Here is a 24678-nt window from a genome sequence, read left to right as displayed (position 1 = left end):
CCGCATGAAAACTTACTTATTTTACATAGAATATGCACCCTTTACCTTAAAGACTTGATAGAGACTCCTCATATAGTCCTACTAGACAACATACTCTGAAAACGGCGTGAGAATTAACCTGCTAAATCGTTGGATTTGCTCTTCAAAGTGACTCCATGTACGCGTCCGGTCCCATAACGCTTGGTCTACTGTACTGTACAAAGTGTACGTATAGTAGAGTATACGTACGTACGCCACACATGTTATGCACAAGGGAAGACAGGCCGGCCGGCCGGCAGCCCGAACTAGAAGTTGTTTACAGGATTGACAGCGCGTATGCATGCAATTCATCAAAGGAGCCGCCGCGCGCACAGACGATCGGCAATCTACCATAGGATTACAGGCAGTGCAATTGTACTGAAGTAAAGGAAGGAGGTGTGTCTCATTTCAGCGCTTCCTATTGGCTACATTCTTGAACCCATTTTATAATTTAGAATATACACACTGCAAGAAAAATGTATCCATGGGTATCTGATGCTGCCAAAGTACATGTATGTTGCCTGAAACAGGGATGTGGAATGGTATTAAGCGGCCACCACATAATCCCATCATGGGGCAGGGGATTGATACCATCGCATCCCACTCCTGTAGGGGGTACCGAGGGAGGGATTGGAGAAATCTTTTCAGTGGAGTGTGTGATCTCCCGGCCCCCTCCCCCATTCTAGTCTTCTTGATATACTGCAGTGAGGCCTGTTCACACCAATTTTATTTTAAACTCGATTTTGCAGTGCGATCCATAAACTGATCATTCTAATTTATGAATGTGTTGAGCCTAATATCTCAAGATAAGAAAGCTGTCCTCATGAAAGGAAGGAGATGAGGGGAAGAGCAAATGGGCATGGTCTTATTGTCATGGTTACCAGTTCATGCGGCATCCCTTCACCATCCCCACCTTTTCCCAAATATGTATGGAGTATGCGGCTTTATCTTCAATACTAATTTGTTCAGAACTAGTCTTAACTGAGTAGTGTTGTGTGTAATCATAATGTCCCCTCTAGTATGGAAGAGACAAAACACTCTGTCATTGGATAAGACATAAAAATGGAAGTCCAGTGTGTGAGAGAGTCACAACTCATATATAAAAGATCCCGCTTCATTTATCGCAAAGAGCAGGGTGCATATCCCAGTGAAGTGGTCCCGTCTCAAAATTGACTGGACCCAGAGGAAGACCGGCTAAGTGCAGCTGAATATGGACTCTTTAGCCATCTTCTCAGAGGGGAAATGAAACAAACAAACAAACAAACATGTTTGATATTTTAGATATTTTCTAGTGACAAGAACATATATGCTAATATTTGTTATATGCATGTGCTGTTATGTGAATTCCTGTAAAACTGTGGGAATCTCTACAGTGTATGTCACCATTGGATTTGACAAAGTTGAAAAGCAGTTTTTATCAAAGATGATCTCTGTATGTGGTGTTTATATCAGTTAGACTTATTTGAAAGAATACATTTTGAAGAACGGAGATGTTACCACATAACTATTTGCATCCTGAGAGGTTCTCTATGACGTAGCATTGGTAAGTTCTGGCACAGGAGTACGTAGGTGGGCTCCTCTGCACCCTACCTTTCTACAAAGCCTGCGCTTGGATCGAAAGCTATGAAGTCTTTGTGTCATTTGTCACATGCAGTTGACACAGGTCTTGCGTAGCTACGAAGACATCGTCGCCACGACAGTGATCTTGATGTTGCAGGGTTTTATGACAGGCACCTGCGAGTTTGCCTTGCTGCACAATTCAGGTTTGCTAGGGTTTTCTGAGTCACAGCCCATCTAAATTTAGTCCCAGAGGGGAGGGAGGAAAAAGAATGAGTGTAAATTGTTTTTGCTGGATAATTGACATAGTGGATATATTGTCACAGTTGATGGCAAGGGGGGAGAGGGATGTATTAAAATAGGCTTAGCACAGATTCAGCAACGTGTTGTTGGTGAGTTGCTTGTTTTTTCTAAGCATCTATATCATAATTTTTGAATGATAGAAATGTACATGTAGTCGTAGAAAGTTTATTTGTTTAAATAATCTTTTGATGCTTGAAAAAAAAAGTGTGATTTTTGAGGCAACAAGTGTGTGTCTTTTTCCATTATTGCAGCTTCTCTTGTTGTACTGTGCCCCACAATGAAGACGAACTTGATGGGTATACAATGAGTGATACCATATGATTGCTCATATCATTATGAACAATTATGGGAGTACAGAGGTACTGGGATTGAATCATGAAATAAATTATTGATTGAATGAACAATGAATCAATGAATTTTAGAATTGAAATGGAAGTAGTTAATCGATGAAATCATGAGAATTTGTATATAAGGCTATTCAGCATTTTTTTTTTTTAAATCATGGTCAAAGTTAGAATGATTGTCTATCTACCTCACACTAAACAAATATTAAACATTAGTATTTGATGAGATTGGTCATTATACAAATATACCAGGCCTGAGAGGCTCTGGTTGAAACTATGCGCATGAGGTGACTTTAGTAGCACTATTTTCTGAGGGGCGCAGCCCCGAAGAAAATAGTGCTACTGAAGTCACCGAAGGCACATAGTTTCAAGCGGTGCCTCAAAAGTTGGCCTGGTATATTTGTTTTATATCCCTCCCAATGAATTTAAGAGTATTCGACTGCTGGTATTCTGTAATTTACCTCTTTTTTAAGGGCATCTTGCTTTACTTTTCAAGAAGATTGACTAGTCATTCACGCTCGGGAAAGCAGCTCAGCAGGAGGGCAGCGCGTACGCGTTCTATGAAGAGACAACTGCGCGCTCAGCCGCTGAAGTGTACTCGGTGCATTGCTGTACAACGTACTGGTAAACATGCGCAAACTGCAAACTCACTACGCGCTTCATACATGCAATACGCCTATCCGATCTGTCAACAAGTACGTTTGGTTGCCAGTGCGGTGATGTGCGTGCTCGAGCTGATCAACGATGTGACTGTGAGCTGCAGTTGATTGTGTTTTCTGTCGTCTTTCTACCTAGCTGTCATGTCTGTACATGAATATGGACTATCATTTCCTGTTAAAATGCAAGTATACATTGTAAATTTGGGTAGCATTCAGTAACAGCGTATAAGGTTAGATTAGGCACTGGAAAAATTCTAGCAATTAAAGCATCGAGTGCCACTGTAAATTCGTGTGATTCGTACGGTGTTCTAACGTAAACAGTGAACAAGTTAGACTCTAACTTACTCGTTAGACACTCTAAAAAATAATTATTAGGAATGAGATTATGGGAAATAGGGCCTACTGTTAGACAGGTAGAACTAACGTATAGGCTTAACTAGCGCTAACGTTAGAGCAGGCCTACTATCTACTGCAGTTTCGTTTGTCAACATCTTTTGGGTGGGTCGCTCGAGTTTAATAGTGAACTGCGAGACCAACTTTCAAACGGCGAAGCATGAACTCCCCAAAGGCCTACGGTACGTCGAAGAACCCTAGCTTGCTTATTGTTGTCTAATTATAGATCTACGATATCGCCTACTCTGTTGTAACGTAGAATGAGGGCTTTATAAGAGTCTGAGTCTGAGTCTCTCCAACGTAACCCGTGTCGCATTGAGTGTATGCGTGCCTTGTGGTTCTCGCGAAGTGCAGTGATCTAAGGCGCCGCGATACCCCCATTCATTTGTACATGAAATCTCTCGCGAAGCGAAGGTGCTGCGATACCCATTCATTTACGCGTGAAATATTTCGCGTCACGACGCGAAGCAAAAAAGGCGCAAAAATCACCAGCGTGGTATAGTTTTTACCATTTCCCTAGGGAGTATAGTCTTTTTCGCGCACTTGTATGGTAGAATTATGTTTTGTTGTTTACAGTGCTCTCGACCAATCAGTGGACGAGATGCATTTTGTGAGGGATATAATCTGAAATGGAAACACATGCACCCATACTTATAAAGTTTATTATTAAATCTGCTGATAAAAAGCATATGTGTTTGTATGTATGAGAGTGTGTTTGTGTCTGTAAGTGATAATGGCAGAATTATATGAGTATTGAAGACACAGGAAAAGAAAAGTACATTACCGTAAAGTTCCGTGTATAAGACGCACCCGTGTATAAGACGCACCCCTACTTTCGGACCTAAAATTAAAAAAAAAAAAAAACACGAAAATTTCCACGCAAATATTGCATGTGTCAAACATATTATTTCAGCTCAAAATTTCCCTAGAATGCAGCATGTATTTGCTCTATTTTTCGTTTCCTGTTATACTTTCTTTTAACGGTATCCATCGGACATCGGCAAAATATGGAAGACGCAAAATGCGAGACTTGTCTCGGTACTCACTTGCTATTGTTTCGCCTTTCAATCGTGGTACATGTATCATATCGTACTCATGATGACTGTAAAGTACGATCTTTGCTATCATACATAGCAGAGGGTGTCTCGCATATTGACGCATGTCAGACTGGAAGGTTCATTACGAAAAATAAGAAAAACATCAACAAGTGTAGCAGAGGGATCGTACGGCGAGACGTACGGTGCGTATGGTAATTACACTCACTGTTGTTTCGCCCGGAGGGATTACCAGTAACATGTGTGTCTCTTGTACCATGCTTGGTATGCAGTGCCTAGCCTTTTGCAAAAGGCAGCTCGCTATAATTTCAGCACACGCACACAGAGAACAATGGACTTGCACACACAGCGCGCAACGGGCAAGCGCTCTCCGATCCGATCGTTGTGTGCACGCGAGTCCATTGCAAGAGCCTCTCTGCAGCTGCTGCCTTTGCACAAGGCTTGCTAGCTAGCTAGCTAGCTAGCTACAGTGTAGCTATGCTATTCTGGCCTCGTGAAATGAAGAGCAAACGAACGCCATGGATATGCATGCATGCTTCACACATTGTTCGTATTACGGTGACATAGTGTCGATCCTACTCCGTATTTTACAGCTTTTGTCTATGGCCATATTGATGCTATATAGTACACTGATAAGTTTTACGGTATCGGTAATTTGGTAATGATACCTGTACATCGCGTATTTCAGCTACTAGGTTGGCTGTTGGTAGCTTGGTAGACTGTAGTGATACAGCTGTAGTGATGCATCGGTAGCAGTGGTGTTACAGCTGTTGTCTATGGCCAGATTGATACATCGTTACTGCACAAGGCCGATGTAAGTTTATCCCGTATTTGCAGCTTTTGTGTGTGCAAGATTGAAAGATCGCTCATTTATCCATGAGTTTTCGTGATTGCTTACCTTCCAAACGTCGATGGGCATACATGGCCCCAAGTTGACCTAATAAAATTAGGTGTACATGACAGATTTTTTTCCGTGATTTGACTGTACTGTACCCGTGTATACAACGCACCCCCGATTTTCAATGTTTTCCGACGAAAAAATAGTGCGTCTTATACACGGAACTTTACGGTAAACAAAAGCAAAGAGGGTGGTATAAATATAAAAGTGATACACCTGTCTTTCCTTCTTTATCCTTGCATTTCTCTAAGATTGAAGAAGAGAACATCTTGCTTGCTCCACTTCATGAATTCATGATCACTGTAGAACTAGTGTACAAGCATTCAAATTAGTTACTCATGGGATTTGTAGAAATGAAAATGGTGTGTCACAAAAATGGAATGTAAGAAACCCATTTACTTATGAGCTGCGTGCTCCGTGTCTGAGATAGACATTAAAGGGTCTCCCTATCTAGGTTTCCCCCACACACCACGAGGGAAATTTAAATATTGACTTGTTGCCGACCCTCGGGGTCTTTTGTGCTCTTCGGTGTGTCCGATGGATTTCTCTCCCCTCGCCTTACAATTGTATCGTTTCCACGGATGAACGGTCAGCTGCGCCCGGGCGGTTGCAGCTCAAGACTGCTGCGAAGTCTCTGCGGGCCAATCTTCAGGTTTCTGCTTTAATTCTTTATATTTTGTTTTGCTGCAGCAAAGATGATGCTACATCAGGGAGCTCGTGTGTATTTATTAGAAGTCTCAACTATCAATAGGCCCTATTTTTAGGCTCAAATTACTCTGAAACATGGCCACCCCATTGAGATAAAGTAGTGAAGTGTGTCTGCCGTTGCAGACTATGAATCATTTCTTAGCCATCCAGGCCCCTTGTTGCATTATTGATTGAATGTTAAAAGGCTGGAATGATCCGTGTCCCTACAAGATATAGATTATATTCGAGGCAAAGGAGGTGAGGGAGGTATTGTAAGATGTATGAAGAAGTGAAGTGCTCCACTGCATTACAAGTTGCAATTGACTTTGATGTAATTGCGGTTGATAAAACGTTTCAATAGCAAATAGAGCAGATGAGACATGTTGCAGACTTAAAGGGAATGTTCACAGTTTCTTTACCCTGAGGGAGTAAATATGTTATAAAACAGATATATTGCTTCATACTAACCCTGCGAATCATCATCCTCATATGTTGCATCATCGTACCAAACAAAATACAAGCAGAACCTCAAAGGAAATATCATTAAGCTAGACCAAAAAAAAAGACAATATTTTTCAAAACTGTCATTTCATTGGTAATATATCAACTGACATGATGCCCTGTAGACATATCAAATAAATGTGCTGCTTACATGATTTTTTATTTCAGTTTCTTACATGTATATAATACAGTCAAACCTGTCTGTAGCGGCCACCCAAGGGATACGGGAAAAGTGGCCGTTATAGACAGGTGGCCGCTATAGACAGGTAACATGTATCATCGTTGTATACATCTATATATACTTACATGTACATGTATGTGTGTACGTATGCACATGTGTTGATGTGTATCATGCATAGAACAATGCCGGTGTTTATGAAATTGTTGCACAGTACATGTAGCATGCACAAAGTCATGAAGAAAGCCTAACACTAGTGCATTATTGTGACTGAATAAGTGATGAATGCAACGGTGGCGATCACTGAACGTTGCCCAGGAATGACTGGCACGGCAAACAAGCAGAAAAACATGCTGAATTATCGGCTCGGCTACGGCTCCATCGGGTTTTCGGCCGCTATAGACAGGTTAAAATCTACCACGGGAAACAAAATTTGTGGCCGCTGGCCGCGTTAGACAGGTGGCCACTATACACAGGGTCTTTAACATTGCTTTTCTCTCGGGGGGATTTTTCAGTGGCCGCTATAGACAGGTGGCCGCTATAGAGAGGTGGCCGCTAAAGCAGGTTTGACTGTATATATTAAGCATGAATCATCTATTCCCTTCAAATCCACTAACATTTTAATTGTCAAGAGGGAATATATTTTGGTTTTAAATTGCAGGAGTGGATCATGGCAAGTCAGAGTATGAAGTACCCTCCATCAAATGAAGCAGAATATAATTTTCCTTGTCTTCTTCTTTTTCTTTTCAATCTACCTTTATTGAATATCAAAATTTACTCTTTCAAGAATACTGTAAAACATGATATATTTGCGGCATGAATTTTTCGCGTATCGGAGCAGATGGCCTTTTTTGTGGCATGAAATTTTCGTGAACAGCCACTGGCATTCAGTGCATAGAGTGTAGACAAGAACTTTCGCGTGCATTTTAATTTCGCGAATCTTGGCGCTCGCGAAATTAAAATGCACGCGAACATTCCTTGTTTCACAGTATGTGATATTGATGCATTTACGTCACAAGTGGAATGGAGTGCAGGACAATCAAGTTGAATCATGTGCCAGTAAAAGAAAAGAAAGAAGTACACAATTTTACAAACCCCCCTCCTTTGGAAAAAGATGTTTAAAAATCATACATGATATGAATGTAGAGTGGACAAATGTAAAACTTGTGATTGTTCTAACAGAAAGGCATTTGGTGGGATGAAGAGGCATTGGACAGCCATAGATTGTCATTAGAAGATAACAATTTGAATTTGATTTACAATTTGCTGTATTTTTTTTTGTAACGAAGTTTGATTATTTTTTTTCTTTTATCAAATGTGTGTGTGTGTGAACACAGATTCCTAGTCGGAGCTCCAGTGACCACAGCTTCCAGCGAATATGGTCGCGGACGTCACGGAGAAGGAGAAGTGTGGTGTCCCTCACGGACCCATACCTGGCCTCGCGCACCACGTGGCCAGTTCCCCAGAGTGAGGCGATGTTCCTGCCTGAGTATGAAGTGAGCCCTCGCAGTGCCGAACAGGAATACAAAGTATGACTTCTTTTCTTTCTTTTGTTTTTCTTTTGTTTTTCTCAGTGCATTCATAACAGCATATTCTGAATATAGGGCATTTGTTCTTTGGTGCACCCGTATTATAAGCTTTAAACATTCTGTATCCTTTCGCTTATTGTATCTAAGATCAAGTACATTCTATTGTGCCACAGATCCTCACCCATCTGTGTGTACATATGTACATTAAAAGTGGAATTCGTGCTGTATTTATCAATCTTACCGACTTCAAATAATTGCAAGGTTTCTCCAAATCTTTCTGGCGACATCCAAAATGTGATTGTCATCCCTTTGACAAGAATATTTGAGTTCTGTGGTGTTGTTTATACAGTGTAGTAGACTGATGATACGCTTCTGCTAGATGTACAAAAAAAAAATGCATTTATCACGCAGAAGGTGTATTTGTGTGGATTGGCATATACAGTGTTTAGTGGGCTTTGAAAAGGTGAGGATGGATTGACTGTGACTGCCGTGTAATAAAAGAGCTTTTTTTTTTTCTCCTACTGCAATGACGAATGAGGATGTGATCTGTAGTGATATTGCCACACATCTATTGAGTTATCTTTCTTCACGCACTGGCATTTCATTCACTTCTCGATTGCGAAGATGAAAAGCGACTTCTGAATAGACTCGTCTGCAGAGGCACTCAGCTCTTTGTTAGTAGAGATGTTCGCAGTGATAACAGCGGAAGGTGGAGTGACGATCTGCCTTACAACCTTCGTTTCCCCGATGCGTGGAGCTGACACACTTCGAGGAGCTCATCCGACCGCTCTCGTCTAGTTCGTGACCCCGATGATGTCATAGCTGGAGGGGAGGTATAAAAGGTTTCAGTTCTTGCAGAGTTTGGATGGATTTAAATGCCTTTCTGCTGCCTAGCTCTTATAAAGCGAGTCATCTCCCCATGTGCCTGGTCTACCCACGCTCGGGCTACGGTGGTTGCCTAGCAACAGTTTCATGTCTGCAACAGTTTTGGACGAGGGTGTACACCCTCCACATTGTCCACTACAGTCTGTCTTCCCTAAGCCAACCCTGTAGTTCAAACATATACTAGACATCAAGTTCTGGAGCTTCCACCCTTGCCTCTAGACAGAAAGATGTCACTGTTTTTTGTTATCATTGCTGTAGTTATTATCATTGGCATCATAATGCACATTGTATAATCTGGTCATCTCAACAATTCCCTAATGCAGATCGAATGATATCTACTTCACAACAAGGGAGATGGACGCATTACATGTATGATTTATTTTGCCGTATATTTTTATCATGCAACATCATGTCTATTCCCCCCCTCCCACACACACACACACATTGCTGAATATTTTATGATTCTGCACAGTGGTGTATGATGTTATCTTGTTCCTCACAAGAGATATACTTCGGCTGACAAGATGTTAGTATTAGCTCCTGCATAATGTATGAATGCCTCATTTCACTTGATTTGGAAATAGTCTATGGTACAAGACCGCAGTAGGGACTACAACAACACATGCCTTCACATGCCATGGTATCAGTATACATTGTATGCAAAATAGACTCTTAAAAACTGGAAATAATCAGACAATTTTTAGTTCTTGTAGAAGTGAATCAGAGCAGTGATTACTGGGACTATCACTAATAACAGGTGATTATTTATTTGCTCAACCTAGTTCAGTTTGGCCATGTGGATATGAGGGTATAGAGAATCACTTCATTAATTTTTTGTTGAGTGGGGTTTAGTTGTAGACTACAGTTGTCATGAGTACGAATGCAAGATATGGCTGTACAAGCCAAATCATTTGACCAGACAGAAGTGATGAATCCATTGAGAGTCATTAGTCGTACTGGTAGCAAAAATGAAAGCAGAAGAGAAAGAAAGGAATGTTTTAAAAGATGGAGGAACATTATTGGGAGCAAATGACATAGAATATATAAATAGAATATATCGTCTGTTGAGAATGAGAAGGGCTTTAAGTCTTCTCGAACACTATGGGTTTTGTGGACACTTAACGCCCTTATCATTCTCAACCGACGATATCTTCAGCTGAGAGGCAGAAGGGCACTATCATATTTTCTGAGATTTTCATGAGTGTTTGATAAAAACAAATCAATGAATTTTCATGAAATTGAAAGTACATTTATAAACATTGTGTCAAATAAAGGAGTAAACAGTGTCCTTGTGGTTTTGTTTTTTGACATTTTACTGAAAATGAGAATAATCTAAAATTGCTGCTGCTGTGTAGGGGAGATCAAGCTATACGACATGATACCAGTTTCTCAATACCCCCCCCCCTGCATATTGTGATACCGTCTTTCTGATTCTCAGCCGATATAACAAAGAGTGGGTTGATATCAGTGTAATGATGAAGATGGGTTAATGGAAGTAAGAATTAAAAGGAGAAGAAATACGCTTTTGTGTCCAGGCATTGTTAGCTTTGATTAATATTTGAAAAGCTGCATGATATCATGTGACATGATTGTTTCGTGAAGCCTTTTGTTAGTGAAAAGTGTAATTTAATGGTATCTGGGCGCGTGTTGTTTCCAGCACTTAGAAATTGGTTTGTAAGGCTTCCCTATTCTTCTTTTCCACAAAAGAGCTATTCTTTTAATAACCAAAGATTATCACTCTGCTAAATGCTGTGTGTGGGCGTAATGATGTTATTATCTCCAGTAAAATAGGTAGTCTGGTGTTTATATTAAGCCTTGCCGCGAAGGTGCACCTCAGAGCATCATCACGATCAAATATCTGATGAGACCTTTGTCTGTAATCAATGGTATTAGTGAGGTACTAGACATGTTGATCATAGATACATTGTGGGTATGATACAGTTGAAGCACTTTTGTATTGATTTAGTCGTACGTTGGCATTATTCATGTGGTAAAATCGTATTTCAAGCATCCAGCAAAATTTAACGTCTGCAAGGAAGATGAAACTCAATAAAATGTCTAGAACAGTTTTCCCTGTGATCATTGTAATGTTTCTCATCTTATCTGATATTCTGATTGACAATAATGTGTTTCTGTAGTCTTCAGGAAAGTGAAATTCTAGATATGACTTCAGTTTTCTGCCATTGGTGGCTTTTCCCATACTCTATGTTCATGGTGGACTAACGAGGGTTCAGCTTTGATGCTTAGTGTCTTACTATTCACACAAAAATTAAACATCACAAGGAGTGTCTGTTTTTGCATTGTTTCTACTACTCTGAGAAGTGCTTTTATGGTCTCGTTTAAGCTGTTCATTGCTGAAACATCCCCTATCCCCCACCCCCACTGGTTCCTGTACCATGCCAACATCACACCCTCTTGGTAGTGAAAGTCTTAAAGGCCAAGGGGGATCATTGTCTGTGGCGTTCACTGTCGGGGGCGCTGTGCTTTCTGCCAGATGGAATATTGTCCTGACTCACTTCCTGTGTCGGAGAACGAGCTGCGGTTGAATAACCGAGGCACACAGACTTGTATCCAAAAAGTCAAAATCCAGGCAGCTGTTGTCTTCCCACACAGACCTTTCTACGTATTCCCACATCTATTTCTTCATAATATCACTGATCTTACCAATGATAACTTCCACAGTACGGTATTGCACTGCTAAACTATGCTATTCAAATCAGTACAGTATACAGCACTCGTGTCTGTGTAGCTCACTAAAAAGTGTTTGATCTACAGGTTGTCTACATTTGTTCAAACCAAATAAATTTCTTTTCTTTTGTTACTATGCAACCAATCTGGGTGTGAATGATAGTAACAAAAGAAAGAATGTAACTTTTTCTCATTTTGCATTTTTGATAGAATGTGCAGACAGGAGCATACCTTTGTCCTCTGACTTAAAGGGGTCGTTCAGACATAGAATTGCTTGAATTATAGTGTTTGTGTGTCACATTGTTGACTCCTGGGGCAGTCCTCTATAAATGACATTAACCCGTTGAGGACGAGTCCCGAGTATACTCGGGCAAGTGTCTATGGGAAATGCGTGTTATAGGAGAATCAGTCCATCCTCAATGGGTTTTAATAAAGAGTCAAAGGGCACACAGCTCCGACCGTAAATTTGGAAGTGCTTGAATTATAGTGATTGTGTGTCATGTTGTTGACTCCAGGGGCAAATCCTCTATGTAAAATGATGCTGATCAAGAATCAAAGGGCACACAGCGCCAACCCGTAAATTTGGAAGTGCTTTTACTACGAGCGTGATGACGTGGTACTGGTAACACAATTTCCCACAGCTGTGTTATCATTCCGGTCTCGTTACAAAATTGCTCGACCCCTGATCCAGAGGTTGTGGGTTCAAGCTTTGGTTGACACCACGCCAATGTCTCGCATTCATGTATCTCTGTGTGCATGATGTGGCACCGTCCTTCACCCAGGAACTGTATGGAGATAGCGAGATGTTTCATCTTGTCCAGGGGCTTCGATTGAAGGATTGTTCTCAGAAAAGTCACCGCAAGAAGCCTAATTTGCACACTGCATTTAATGGAAGCTGACACACACGGTGGCCTCCGAGGTGAAAAGATGCCTTATTCCCCTTTTAATCTGACAAGAGGCCCACGATAAACTTGAATCCCGGATCTACTTTAAAAAAAAAGAAAGACCTAGGATATGAGAGATAACAGGGAGAGATTTGAGAGCTACTACAGGAGATACAAAGTTCCCTCATTGCATTCATTCATTCATTCCGATCATTTTTTGTCCATATCAAGGATATTTGTTTTGCTCACATGTTTTCTACAAAAAAAAAAGATATACAATAAAATTACATAAAAACATTTAAATGTCATATAAGACTGAAGAGAGACATCATGTTGCCAAAATTTTAAAACATGGAAAACGATGTCATTTAACCTATCTGATCAACATCACATTCAGTATTCGAACATCAACATATTGATATATCTTGATATAAAACTGGGAATACAATATTGACAGTACTGGACATTTTATCAGCTTTTTTCATGACCTTTATAATGAAAATACCGTAGGTTGATGAAGGCTCACTTTGCTACAACATTATGTCATGATGATAATGATAGTAGTAATGATCAATAGTAGTAGTGATGAAAATGACAATAATTGTAATGCTTTTTGCATCCTTTGAAGGGCCTTGAAAATTAGAGAACCCAGTGAAACTTAATGATTATTCAATGAACATGGTAATTTTGGACATCATTATATCAATTGTTTGATATAAAATGAATGCTAGAGACTCTTGTTCTGTTGCAATATAGCGGCCTGTTTTGTCTTTGTTTGTTGTTGTTCAACCTTTGTCTAGGATTGAAAATCAGCTATTATATAGCAGATGATTTCAATTATCTTACTTTTGGCCCCTATGTGGTGCAGCTAACTTCAGCAAAGTTTGGACAAGTAGTATCAGTAATATAATGCATGGAATGCAGAAGGCAATTTCCCTGCTGCCTACATGCTAGTTTCAAGTTTCAGTTATTCTTTAATTCATCATGAATTGATATGTGGCATGTGTGACAAAAATCTAGTGTTCAACCCCATTTGTCATCGCTGATCCTACGAAGTTCTTTTAAGTGAGTCATTGCAAAGGTCAGAATAGGTTAAGTGGGTTAAAAAGAAAAGAAAATTGTCGACTGAAGTCGGAAGAGGTCAGTCAGAATGCCAAGCAATGACTGATGAATTCCTGTCCACTTACTGCGCATTTGGTAAGACTGCAAACCGGTAACTCAAAAAGCAAATAAACAAACAAAAACAAAAAACCCTAACATCCGTATTACGCCCTCTCCCATTTCAGAACCAATTCATTATCAAAGTAGGATGGCCTTTTGCAAAAGTCAGAGCCGAAATCTGCTCTGAAATATGATGCACTTTTTTTAGGCTGCAAGCAGGGGTCGAGGAAAGTGATAACTGAATTGGAGTCTGGCGTTCCTAGGTGTATTCTCATTGCAAAACAAAGAGATACTTTAAAACAATTGAAGTGTTTTGAGCTTTGTATTCACGCTGCATTAAACATCAGTAAAGTTTAAAAGACACATGTATCATTGAGTTTCTTGCCACCATAATGCCCATGCCTATTTGGCGCGGGAATATGTTGCACACATTTGTGGCTGTGATGTCACAAAAGCTCGGGTGACAAACGGCACATTTTGTATGTGGTAGTGATGAGTAAGCCAGAGCCAAGTGACATGTGTTGCCAATTTGCTGTAGCCAGTGTTTTCATATTCAAAAATGTTATCGCAAACTTCATGTGAAGTTACCATAGAAAAACATCACCACCTAGTTTGTGATTTTTCTGGTAATGTTTCTAATGGCTTCTAGCACAATTTGCTGAGCAACTTTCACCCAGATGTTGTGAAATTTTGATTTGTCACATTTTTTTTTTGATAATGTCATAATCAATGTAATGTTAGCATTTTTTTCTTCTTTTGCTTACAGTGTGAATGGCCCCCTCACAGGATTTCATGCCTGTGCATTAGTTCCTTTGAGGAACCCACACTGAACTTGAAAGGGAAACTTGGCAAATATGTGTTTCCCCAGCCGCCCCACTGGCAAATTCTTTGAGACTTTGATCATTTTGAAATTCTACCTCTAGGCATGCTTTCAACTGTCACATCAATTTACGCAGTGGTACATAAACTTACATGACATTCTTTCTCTCTCTCTTTCTTCTTCTTCTTGTTCTTCTTTTTTTCTCTCTTCTGTCTCTCTCTATTATGTCTCTGACACATCTCTTGAATTCTGATGGCATGAAACATTCGGTTCACAGAGCGCAAGGTTGAGATGAATGGATTTTATTGGTTGTTTTTCAAGATGAGTGGAATATTGTGTAATGCAAATTTGTACTTCTGTTGCTGGCATAATGATTGAGATGCAGCCAATAATGATTTGCAGTATACTGTGTATGGCATTGACATTTCATAAGTATGATAATTAAAGGATTGCAACTTGTAAGACAGTTTAATGAGTATAATTCAATTCACAATCGAGAACCACAATGACAGAATACAAGACATAAGATTTATTTCTTTTTAGGAAAAAACAGTTTCTCATGAATGTGTATGAGACTGCCTGACATATGGTTATTTGAAATAAAAAAAAAGAACTAAATCTGAGTGGGAAGTCAGTATAGCTAGAAGTGTTCTGCCATGACACATTTTGCCTTTCTTTTCTTGCGTACATGGAAAATGAAAAAAAATATTACAGAGAAAGAAAGATCGATAAGGTTTCTTTAAAAAGTGTTCGCAAACATTGCGTCAAGCAGTTTGAGTCTGTCACACTGCGTCTGCTTCGACTGGCATTTGTTACATGATACAGTGGAGCCCCAGCGGCCATGTTTATACCAATTGTACAGAGATGGATGCGGTTCATTCATGTTCCTCTCAAAAGTATGTGTGCATTGGTACTCGACACCCAACATGCCTTGCATCCATACTTCACACCTACCTTTATTCATGCTGCGGTCTGCCATTCCTGCTACGCAACATTACTCCCGCCATGCCTCATTTTCTTTCATCAGAGAGACGGCATCCAAATGTTGCCATGGCAACCGGGCGGGTGGCAGGGTTGTGTTTGTGTATAATCAATTTGCGGAGTTTTTGCCTCGCCACCGCCGATGTGATTCATAGCTGAAACCCCGAAAGAACCATGCAGCTTTGAAAAAACAAAAATTTGTGCGGAATACTCCGCGAGAGATAATGACAGTGGTTGAGATTTGGCAGGTATGGATGGTTTCATTAATATACAAAGTGGTTCGTTTTATTTGCCCTTACCTATCTGGTAAATTGTGAAATCAATCAATTTCATCTATTTGCTGGGGTTTTCATGAAATGCACTTGATTTTATACAATGAGCAGATAGCCACTCGAATTCACAGAAGGTAATCAATTTTATAGAATGTACTGTGAAACCAGAAACATAAAATTTGGGACCTTTTTCACTGCAAGAAACTTGCATGAATTGCCACTTGCATACAATGTATTGTGTAGACAAACACTTGCGTGTGCATTGTACTTTCATTAGTTCTTTTCTCCTTGCAAAATTTGTGAAAGTTTCATGTACGTGAAAATTAATGGTTTTGCAGTATTTTACATGAATTCTAGCTTTCAGACTGTCAACTGATAATACAGTGATAATACACTGCATATGAAATGATATCTCACTGCTCTATCACATTGAGTTGTATACAAAGCAGCAACATTTCATTTGTAGTAGACAGAACATTTAGGGGACAGTTAGCATCATTTCAGCTTTTAGTCCCCACAGCAATCTTTCATGGCAAACCTTGTTAAAATTCACCATGAACCATAAAGAATACAAACTGGCAGTTAAGTGGGCAGGCTTGTTATAACACTAATACTGTATTGCTGAATGGCAGCTGGAAGGAGTTATATTTTCTCTATTTGCGGCATGAAATTTTCGGGAAGTGGAGCCGACAGCCTTTTCCGCGACATAATATTTTCGCGGACTGCCACTGGCATTCAATGCATAAAGTGTAGGCAAGAACTTTTGCGTGCATTTTAACTTTGTAAATCTTTGCATATCATGTCTTCCACTCCACGTAGTTAATGCAAAAGGTAGGGATCATATTCTGCTGTGATATTGCTATAATATCCCATCAAGAGTGACTCCTGTAATGGCTGTATCAATGATATGCAAAGCACTGGGGCAATAGACCAAAAAAAAAAAAAAATTTAACCTTTTCCACTAGTATGAAAGTATGTAATTTGAAATAGCAACATTGTACTTGATTTGGAATATTTGATTTGATTTGACTTCCTTAATGGTCATTCACTATCTTGCATTTGACCAATGCAATGAAAGCTGTCAGAATAACAATTTTCTGGACTAATATAAATATTCAAGATAATTTACAACACCACACACTCCAACCACCTTCTCCACAATCAGACTTTCACACTGCAGTATTTTTAATGTAAAAATACTTGCTGACACAAAGACTTCAGAGCTGGGCCAAAAATACAGGCTATTCTCCAATACATACAAATCACAAAGCCTTTTTAATGACTCATGCATTTTGACAATACACCAGGGCAGAGGCTAGGATCAAACTAAGGCTTCCAACTAAACTGCCAGATATTCAAACATTATGTTCGGGACAGATAAATACAGTCGACTTGTAGCTTTCTCAAGGACGGCATATGTCAACTGCTCCTGCCACCGGACTTCAACTGGCAGTGCTAAAAAGCTCACCCCTGAGCCTATCTATGCACTTGACCTCAAGAACTTTCAATCCCCATGGTTTGAGGTTAGTCTAGGATGGCAAACCCAAACATGCAACTTTTGCTGCAACGTCACAATGGGCAAAGTGTCTGCAACTTCAGACTGCCCAGGTGTATGCACCGTAAAATAATGTAACTCTTGTCACTTTCATGCAGATACACTTCGTGCCTGCTTGAACATCCTCGGGTGTTCTGCCGCACTTTCGCAGATTTGCAGCAATTTTGTTCTGAAAGATTAAACAAAAAATAAAAGTCTGCGTAGTGGACTGCCGGTTGTCTGCTCTGGAGGTTGTTTGGGTTCTCGCTCTTTATCTGAACTCCTACCCTGGGAGGTGCTTGTTACAATCAGGCATTATACCCAGAAAGCCATAAGAATAGCGTCTCTTTCTAGAATGTCAACTTTCACACAATCGACGCTCTCTGGGGCGGCACTCTTTCTCCTTTCCGTTTAACCCGCTGGGCTTCAAGAGAAACTATATCGTGCGAATTCCCTATAGGACTTAATTCCTTGAATCAACGAGGCAGTAATCAAGAACTTCTCTACTTTTGACCGATACTGATAGGCCAACTCACTTTGCACAGCAAAAATACCCGTCTTCCAAGAAAAGCTTCTGCGCTGTAGCAGAAGATGAATAATACGACATGAAGACTTGGCAGTAAAGATCCACAGATATCTCTTTTTGACATCTTGTAAATTCCTGTTTTGATGATTTTGTATCAGTAAAGGAAAAAAAAAAACCAACCTAACCATTCTGTTTTTCTTTCAATTAAAAGAACACAAATTTGTGGTTTTGCCAATTTAGGAAAACAGTGCTTAGACAAACAACATCTGAGACAGAAGAGACACAACCACACCCTATAAGAGTGAGGTACCTTGATATGTCTAAGAAGGTGATCTTTTCAGCGAGGTCCTTGAAATGTCTGAATGACATCCAGTCTGGTTCTCGCCCCCTACCTAATAGGCCTGTCCACACACTCATGAAATGAATGATTTTGTAAACCAAGTTTTGCAATATGCAATGTGAAAACCAAAAGGTATCATGATCAGACACATAACATTAACTACTGCAATCTGTATTGCTTTGTGAAAAATCAGCCCATCTTTATTTTTATTTTTACCCTGAGATGACTTGTGTTGTGGAGTGTGTGTGAATGGCATGCACAAAAAAAAAAATCAAAACAATAACATTGTTTCACTTGTTTGTTTGTTTGTTTTTTGTCCCATGATGCAACTTGCCCCACTAAATCTGCAGTAAGCGTGCCCGGGGTCATGCTCAGGTCATTGTTTATGCATGCACAGTTTGAAGATTTTATGTGCTTTGCTTGCTTCCAAAATGAAGTTTTTATTATTATTATTTTATTTTATTTTATTTATTTTTTTTTTTGGGGGGGGGGGGCGCATGTGTGAATGGCAGCAAACAGAATCAATTTTCGTATCATGATCCACAAACTAAAAACTCTCTTGTGTGAATGGGTCTAGTACGCATGCCAGAATGAAAGTCCAACCTCCACAGTTGTATCGATAGGTGCACTCACATCGAAATTACCATGGTATTAAATACCTTTGTTATTTGCTGTCATTATTCTCATGAGTGAAATACCATGGGGAAAAGTATTTAACGGTGTATTTGCATGAACATCATTGAAATACTGCACAAAATTACTTCACAGTAAATGTAAATGGGCCTCAATAAATGTCTGCTTTTGTAGCCCTCTACTCCTCTCTCTCTCTCGCTCTCGTTTTCCTGTTTTGCATGAGAACAAGATGAGCGGTGATTCTCAGATGATGACATAATATTCTTTGTTGTTAACCCTTTCATACCCACGTGCAAGATGTTTGGTGCGATAGAAGTGGGATCTTCAGGCTATGATCCTGTGAGGGTTTAACAACAATTAGTATGAGTGGCAAGAGTCTTCATCAGGAATGGGGCACCATTTCCTCATACATTACATCTAGCTGTTTGTGATCACCTATACCAGCCTACTGCTTCCTCTTGCAGTCAAATTTCTGGCTTTTTGCCCTTTTTTTACTGGGGATCAACTCGAAGTGACGCCTGACCGCACCCCGCTGCTTGCAAATGGAACTGATTTACAGTGCATGAACAGATTGCAATGCACACTAGCATTCATTTTAACAAAAAATACATGCTCACTTTTTAAGAGCACGATTATCATTTTTCATTCTCTGGGGCCAGGGAAATTTTGTTTCTTTACAAAAGGAGAGGGGGGTCGGTCTTTTGTTATTGGTAGTACAACTGAAACAGAGCTAACAATCAAGTCACTATAGATTTCGATCAGAGCTGGTAGCCTTGCAATTAATGGTGTGACATGCTCAAATATTGTTCTAGTCCCAGATATTCACAATGATGTGGTTGCTGTTAGATACACCTCTACATCAAAAAAATAAAATATCACACTTACTCTCTCAATCTTTACATCATAGATGCAATTTTTTTTTTTTACCAACCATTTATCAAAATGGAGATGAAACAAAAAATCTATGCAATTTTCACTCATGAGGCGAATGGATACACTTGAATCTTTCCCAGCCATTTCTTTGTCTGACAACCTTACTGGGAAATAGATAGGTCGTAGTGAAGCCTTTAGTCACACTGACTCATAGCTGAAAACACTCTCTTTCTCCTCCTCACCCCCCCCCCCTTTCTTTCAGAGTAGGTGACATGCTGTCGGCACTTGATACTTACATTTTCCTCCATTTTCATGCGAGGCTGGCTGCCTTTTTTCCCTCACTCCTTTCCTTTCTTTCTTTCTTTCTTAATACTGGCAACATTGTGATCACACATGACTGACAGTCTATGTCCAGTCTTTGCAGGCTCTTGATATACAAGCCCTCATAGGAAAAGTGTAATGAGAACACACACACAGACACACATATATACACATACAGATTTGAATCCTTTCTGCACATGATTATGACTCACACGGTAAATATCACACATACTTTGATTCATGGTGTTTAAAAAAAAAGAGAGAGGGTCATTTTGGGAACAAAGCAAACAGTTAGAATTAAATATTCCATCATCATTAATTGATCAAAACCTTGAATACTGAATGGGAGACCTCCCATCACCCCCCCCCCCCCCCCGCAAAAAAAAAAAAAAAAAATGAAAATTTTATGTCCACTGGTCATCGCTACAAGTTAGGGAGGCTCAGGCAGGCTGAAATTTGCTGCCTATTATTTTGATATTGATGGCCATTTGTAACGAAAGCCAAAAATGCCCGTCAATGCCACTCATGCATGACATTTCCTCAATCTGTGGTATGAAGACCAGGAATGTTGACTGCAAATTTAAACAAAATACGGTGAGGTATCTATTACTGACAAGATGTGACATAGCAACCATACATTAGGGTAATTCACACAGTCGGCTCGTAAAATCATTGCAATTTTGCTCATAAAGGAAAAGTGAAAGGTTCAAAATTTTCCCTCTTTTTAGTGAATAACAGTACAAATACGATCATTATTTAATCTTGATGTTCTGGTTGTTGTTGCTGCTGCTGTTGTGGTTGTGGTTGTAGTAATTGTTGTTGTTGTTGTGAGGGAGAATGAATGATGGCTACACTGAACATGCAGGGCAATGTAAAAAGTAATGCATAGATGTATATTGTAGAATTCAGATACTAGTAGCACATGAAGAAAATCGGATTTGTTGTAGCATACACAAACACATTCATGAATAAAGTGAAAACCATTATGAACTTAAGAAAACAATAGGGTTCATATTCAAGCAAAGAACTAAGCAACATGATGAGAAATTCAGAATTGTTATTTTTTTGTTAAAGGAACAAAGAATGAACTCCACAGAAGTATGATATGAGATCATGTGACTAATTCACTGCCCCCAGGTGATAGAAATACCTGATGTATGATGCATGCCCAACTTTCTCCTTCCCATCGCATTTCCTCCATTTCCACCTGCCCTGCCTCCAGCGCCCCTTCAACCAATTTCCCCATTTCCTTTAACCCTTCTAACACCCCCATACTGAAATGCCATTGACATAGCACACAAACAGGTTTCCGATGGTAACGGCAGGCTTAACTCTTTTTCTTCCATCGCTGGTACCCACTCATTGTCTTCTTGTCCGTCACCATTGCATCCTCTTTGCATTAACCCTTAACCTGTTGAGGACGGATTGATTTTGCTATAACACGCATTTCCCATAGAACCCTGCCCAAGTATGTTCCGGATTAGTTTTCAACGGGTTAAAGCAATGGTATAGGTTTGGTTGAGATCTTGCTTCAGGTTTCTAACTTTTTTATGTGAGATAATGAGAAACCTCTTATGAAATATGAAAGCACATACAATTCTAAGAGGAATTCACTGTTCATTTGTTGAAAATTGACTTTGAAATTGCTGAGATATCCAGAAACAAAGAGGTCCTGCTAATAGGTGGGAGACCCATCTTTTATTAGGACTACTTTGTTTCACTTTGTTTTTGGATATCTCAACCATTTTAAAACCAATTTCTATCAAATAAACTTTGAATTCCTCTCAGAATTGTATGCACCTTCATATTTCATAAACGGTTTTTAAATCTCACAAAAAGTTTAGATCTGAATGTCCCACCTCAATCATAACTATACGGTCATTTCATTTGATGCCCCCCCCCACACACTTCATCACTTTGACATCTTGTAGAATGTAATTAAATCATCAGAGAGGTGCCTCACCTTGATATCATTCATGATTCTTGAACGTTCCATCTGCTCGAGCCGAAAATTCAGCTAAAAACTCAATTATCCAAACTACTCAAGTGAGATACCAAAGGTTTTTTTTTACCCCTATTCAGTCTTCGACAGTGACAGAATCAAGCGAATTTTGGCCAAGAGCTTCACTGGAAATTGGGTGGGCGAAATCAAATATTTGGGCTAGTCATGCATGCCTGCTCCCCTGTCTAGAATTCACCACCTACTCAAACACACGTATGCCGCGTGGAAATGAAAGACAAGGTGTCGATACCCTGGAAAAAAAAAATCCACCTGAGCATAAGTCCGTAAAATGAGGTCTCTTTGGTCACACCTCAGGTAGCCCTAGATTTCTCTCAAACGTGGAAATGAAATGTAACGGAGTTAGAGTACCGTAGGCGGAATTATTTCGCAATGGGAGGAACTGTGTCTGTTCATTCACTGATGGACAAACTCCAATTTCCATGCCTCGCAACTGACTTGTTTTCAGCAATGATATGATGTAGGTGAAAATACGGATGATAGTTGTATGAACTGAACTGTAACTTGCATGTATGATTGGAGCATAAATGCTTGTGAGATTGCAATATCTATCCAGCATTTATCCAACTTCACTTTGCTAAAATTGCTCTAATGCTGTTTGTGAAAGTTATCGGGATAGCTATTTGTGGGGGAATTTTCACATTGCATGTATATCATTGTGTATGATATATGTATTTATGATTACTTATTACAATATTAGCTTCAAACATTCAGGATAAATCCCCTCACTGAAGAATCACCTATAAAACTACATGTACTAGCATCTACACAATATGTATCCATCTATTTGCCCATCTCTCGATCTATCTGCCTATCTATCCATCTATCTATCCACATATTTGTCTGTGTCTGTGTCAGTCTGTCGATAACTTTGTTGAGTCTTTTGTACTCTTTGGAGTGAGATTTTCCCAATCTAGGCATACCCGTAGCTATCACAAGTTGAGGCTGGATGGACGACACCAGAAAACTAGATAGATGATGCTCATAGCACTCTGTAAGCAGTCTATTGATGCATTCAAGAAGGAATAGAGTTGGAAGAGGAAGGAGATGAGAAGGAAGAGGAGAAGAGGAGGAGGAGCAGCAGCAGCAGCAGTAAGAGAAAAGGGAGGAGGAGGGATGAGAAGGGGAGGACAGAAGATAAACAAGGAGGAGGAGGAGGAAGAGGAGGAGAACAAAATGGAGTAGGGAAGTAGGAGGAAGAGGAGGAGGGGTGAAGAGGGTAGAAAAGGAAGAGGAGGAGGAGAAGGGATGGAGGAGGAGAAGGAGGGGGAGGAGAAGGAGGAGGAAGATGGGGAGGAGGAGGAGGACGAGATGGAGGAGTATGGGAGTAGAAGGGGTAGAAGGAAGAGGAGGAGGAGGAGGAGGGGAGGAGGGGGAAGAGAAGGAGGAGAAGGAGAAGGAAAGGGAGGAGGAGGAGGAAGAAGGAGAAGAGGAAGAGAAGGAGGGGTATGGGAGTAGAAGGAAGAGGAGGAGGAAGAGTAGAAGGAGGAGGAGGAGGAGGAGGAGGAAGGGATGGAGGAGGAGAAAGAGGAAGAGGAAGAAAAGGAGGAGGAAGAGGGGAAGAGGAAAGGGAGAAGAAAGAGGAGGATGGGGACAGGCAGAGAAGGAGGAGGAGGAGGAGGAGGAAAAGGATGGGGATGAAGAGGAGGAGGAGGACGACGATGACGAGGAGATGGAGGAGTATGGGAGTAGAAGGAAGAGGAGGAGGGGGATGAAGGGAAGAGGAAGGGATGCTGAGATGCCCAAGGTCATGAGTAACTTCTCCAGCTGCCTCTTCTTCCGCTGTCCCAAATTCTTTGTCAGCGTGTCTGTGTGCGTGTCGGTAAAAAAAGAATGTGTGTGCATGCGTGTGAAGGCATCTTGACCTAAATATCGGGCACACACTTGATCACATCTTGGCACTGTCTCACATCCATATGAGCTTTGTGTATCACCCACAGACAAGAACTTCATGATGACAGACTGCCTCAATATTAAAGGGGAAAAAAAACCTGCAAAGCACACATGACAGAAGTAATTATAACCTTCTTGATAGCCTTGCTAGATGATATTGCAAAATGATGGTAGTAGCTGTGGTACTGGAAGCAGTATCCAATAGCTTCAGCTTAATAGAACAAATAGCAGCAGTAGCATCAAATACTCTGTATATGTCATTGTGTATGAAATAAAGCAGGGTGAAAAATGTCTACCTCTGATGCAAGTGGGATGAGTCGGGAGAATTTTTTTTCACCCAGTTGACCTACTGTAAAAGTGGAAATTTTCGCTGTGTTGAAATTTTCGCGCATTTCGCGCAACCAGAAAGTACCGCAAAAATAAAAGCATGTGAATATTTTTGCTTGCCATATGTTCCTGTGCGTGATGTATTGAGTTCGCGGAATTATAAACACGCGAAACCCTTTTTACCTTGCCAAGCGTGAAAAATCAGTTGTGCAAAAATATCCACTTTTACAGTATATAGAGGTTGTCTATAGGAACACCCCACACAGATCCTAGTAGGTGGGTATCGCATGAGTGTCAAAACAGGAGACACAAGCACTGTAGAAAGTACATCCATAAAATTGTAATAATCTGCATCTCTTTAAAGAACTCAACCCCATTAACCACAGCTGGCAACTAGT

The 24678-nt window shown here is 40.2% G+C and overlaps 1 protein-coding gene across 2 annotated transcripts in view; it reads left to right on the top strand.

The window, feature by feature from the left end:
* The window catches only part of LOC139744167 (ribosomal protein S6 kinase-related protein-like), a 123811-nt gene that overhangs the window by 7664 nt on the left and 91469 nt on the right, over positions 1–24678 (top strand). For both annotated transcript variants that reach the window (XM_071654621.1, XM_071654620.1), the window contains exon 2: positions 7931–8122. In XM_071654621.1, the coding sequence (XP_071510722.1) occupies positions 7931–8122 (192 nt within the window). The remainder of the gene's footprint in view (positions 1–7930; positions 8123–24678) is intronic.

Source organism: Diadema antillarum, unplaced genomic scaffold (assembly GCF_040938485.1).
Source record: "Diadema antillarum isolate AM-2024a unplaced genomic scaffold, OU_Dant_1.0 seq00001143_RagTag, whole genome shotgun sequence".
In the NCBI taxonomy this organism is placed as follows: Eukaryota; Metazoa; Echinodermata; class Echinoidea; order Diadematoida; family Diadematidae; genus Diadema; species Diadema antillarum.
The sequence above is the reverse complement of the archived record's forward strand: the minus strand, read 5'-3'. Positions and strand labels throughout refer to the sequence as shown.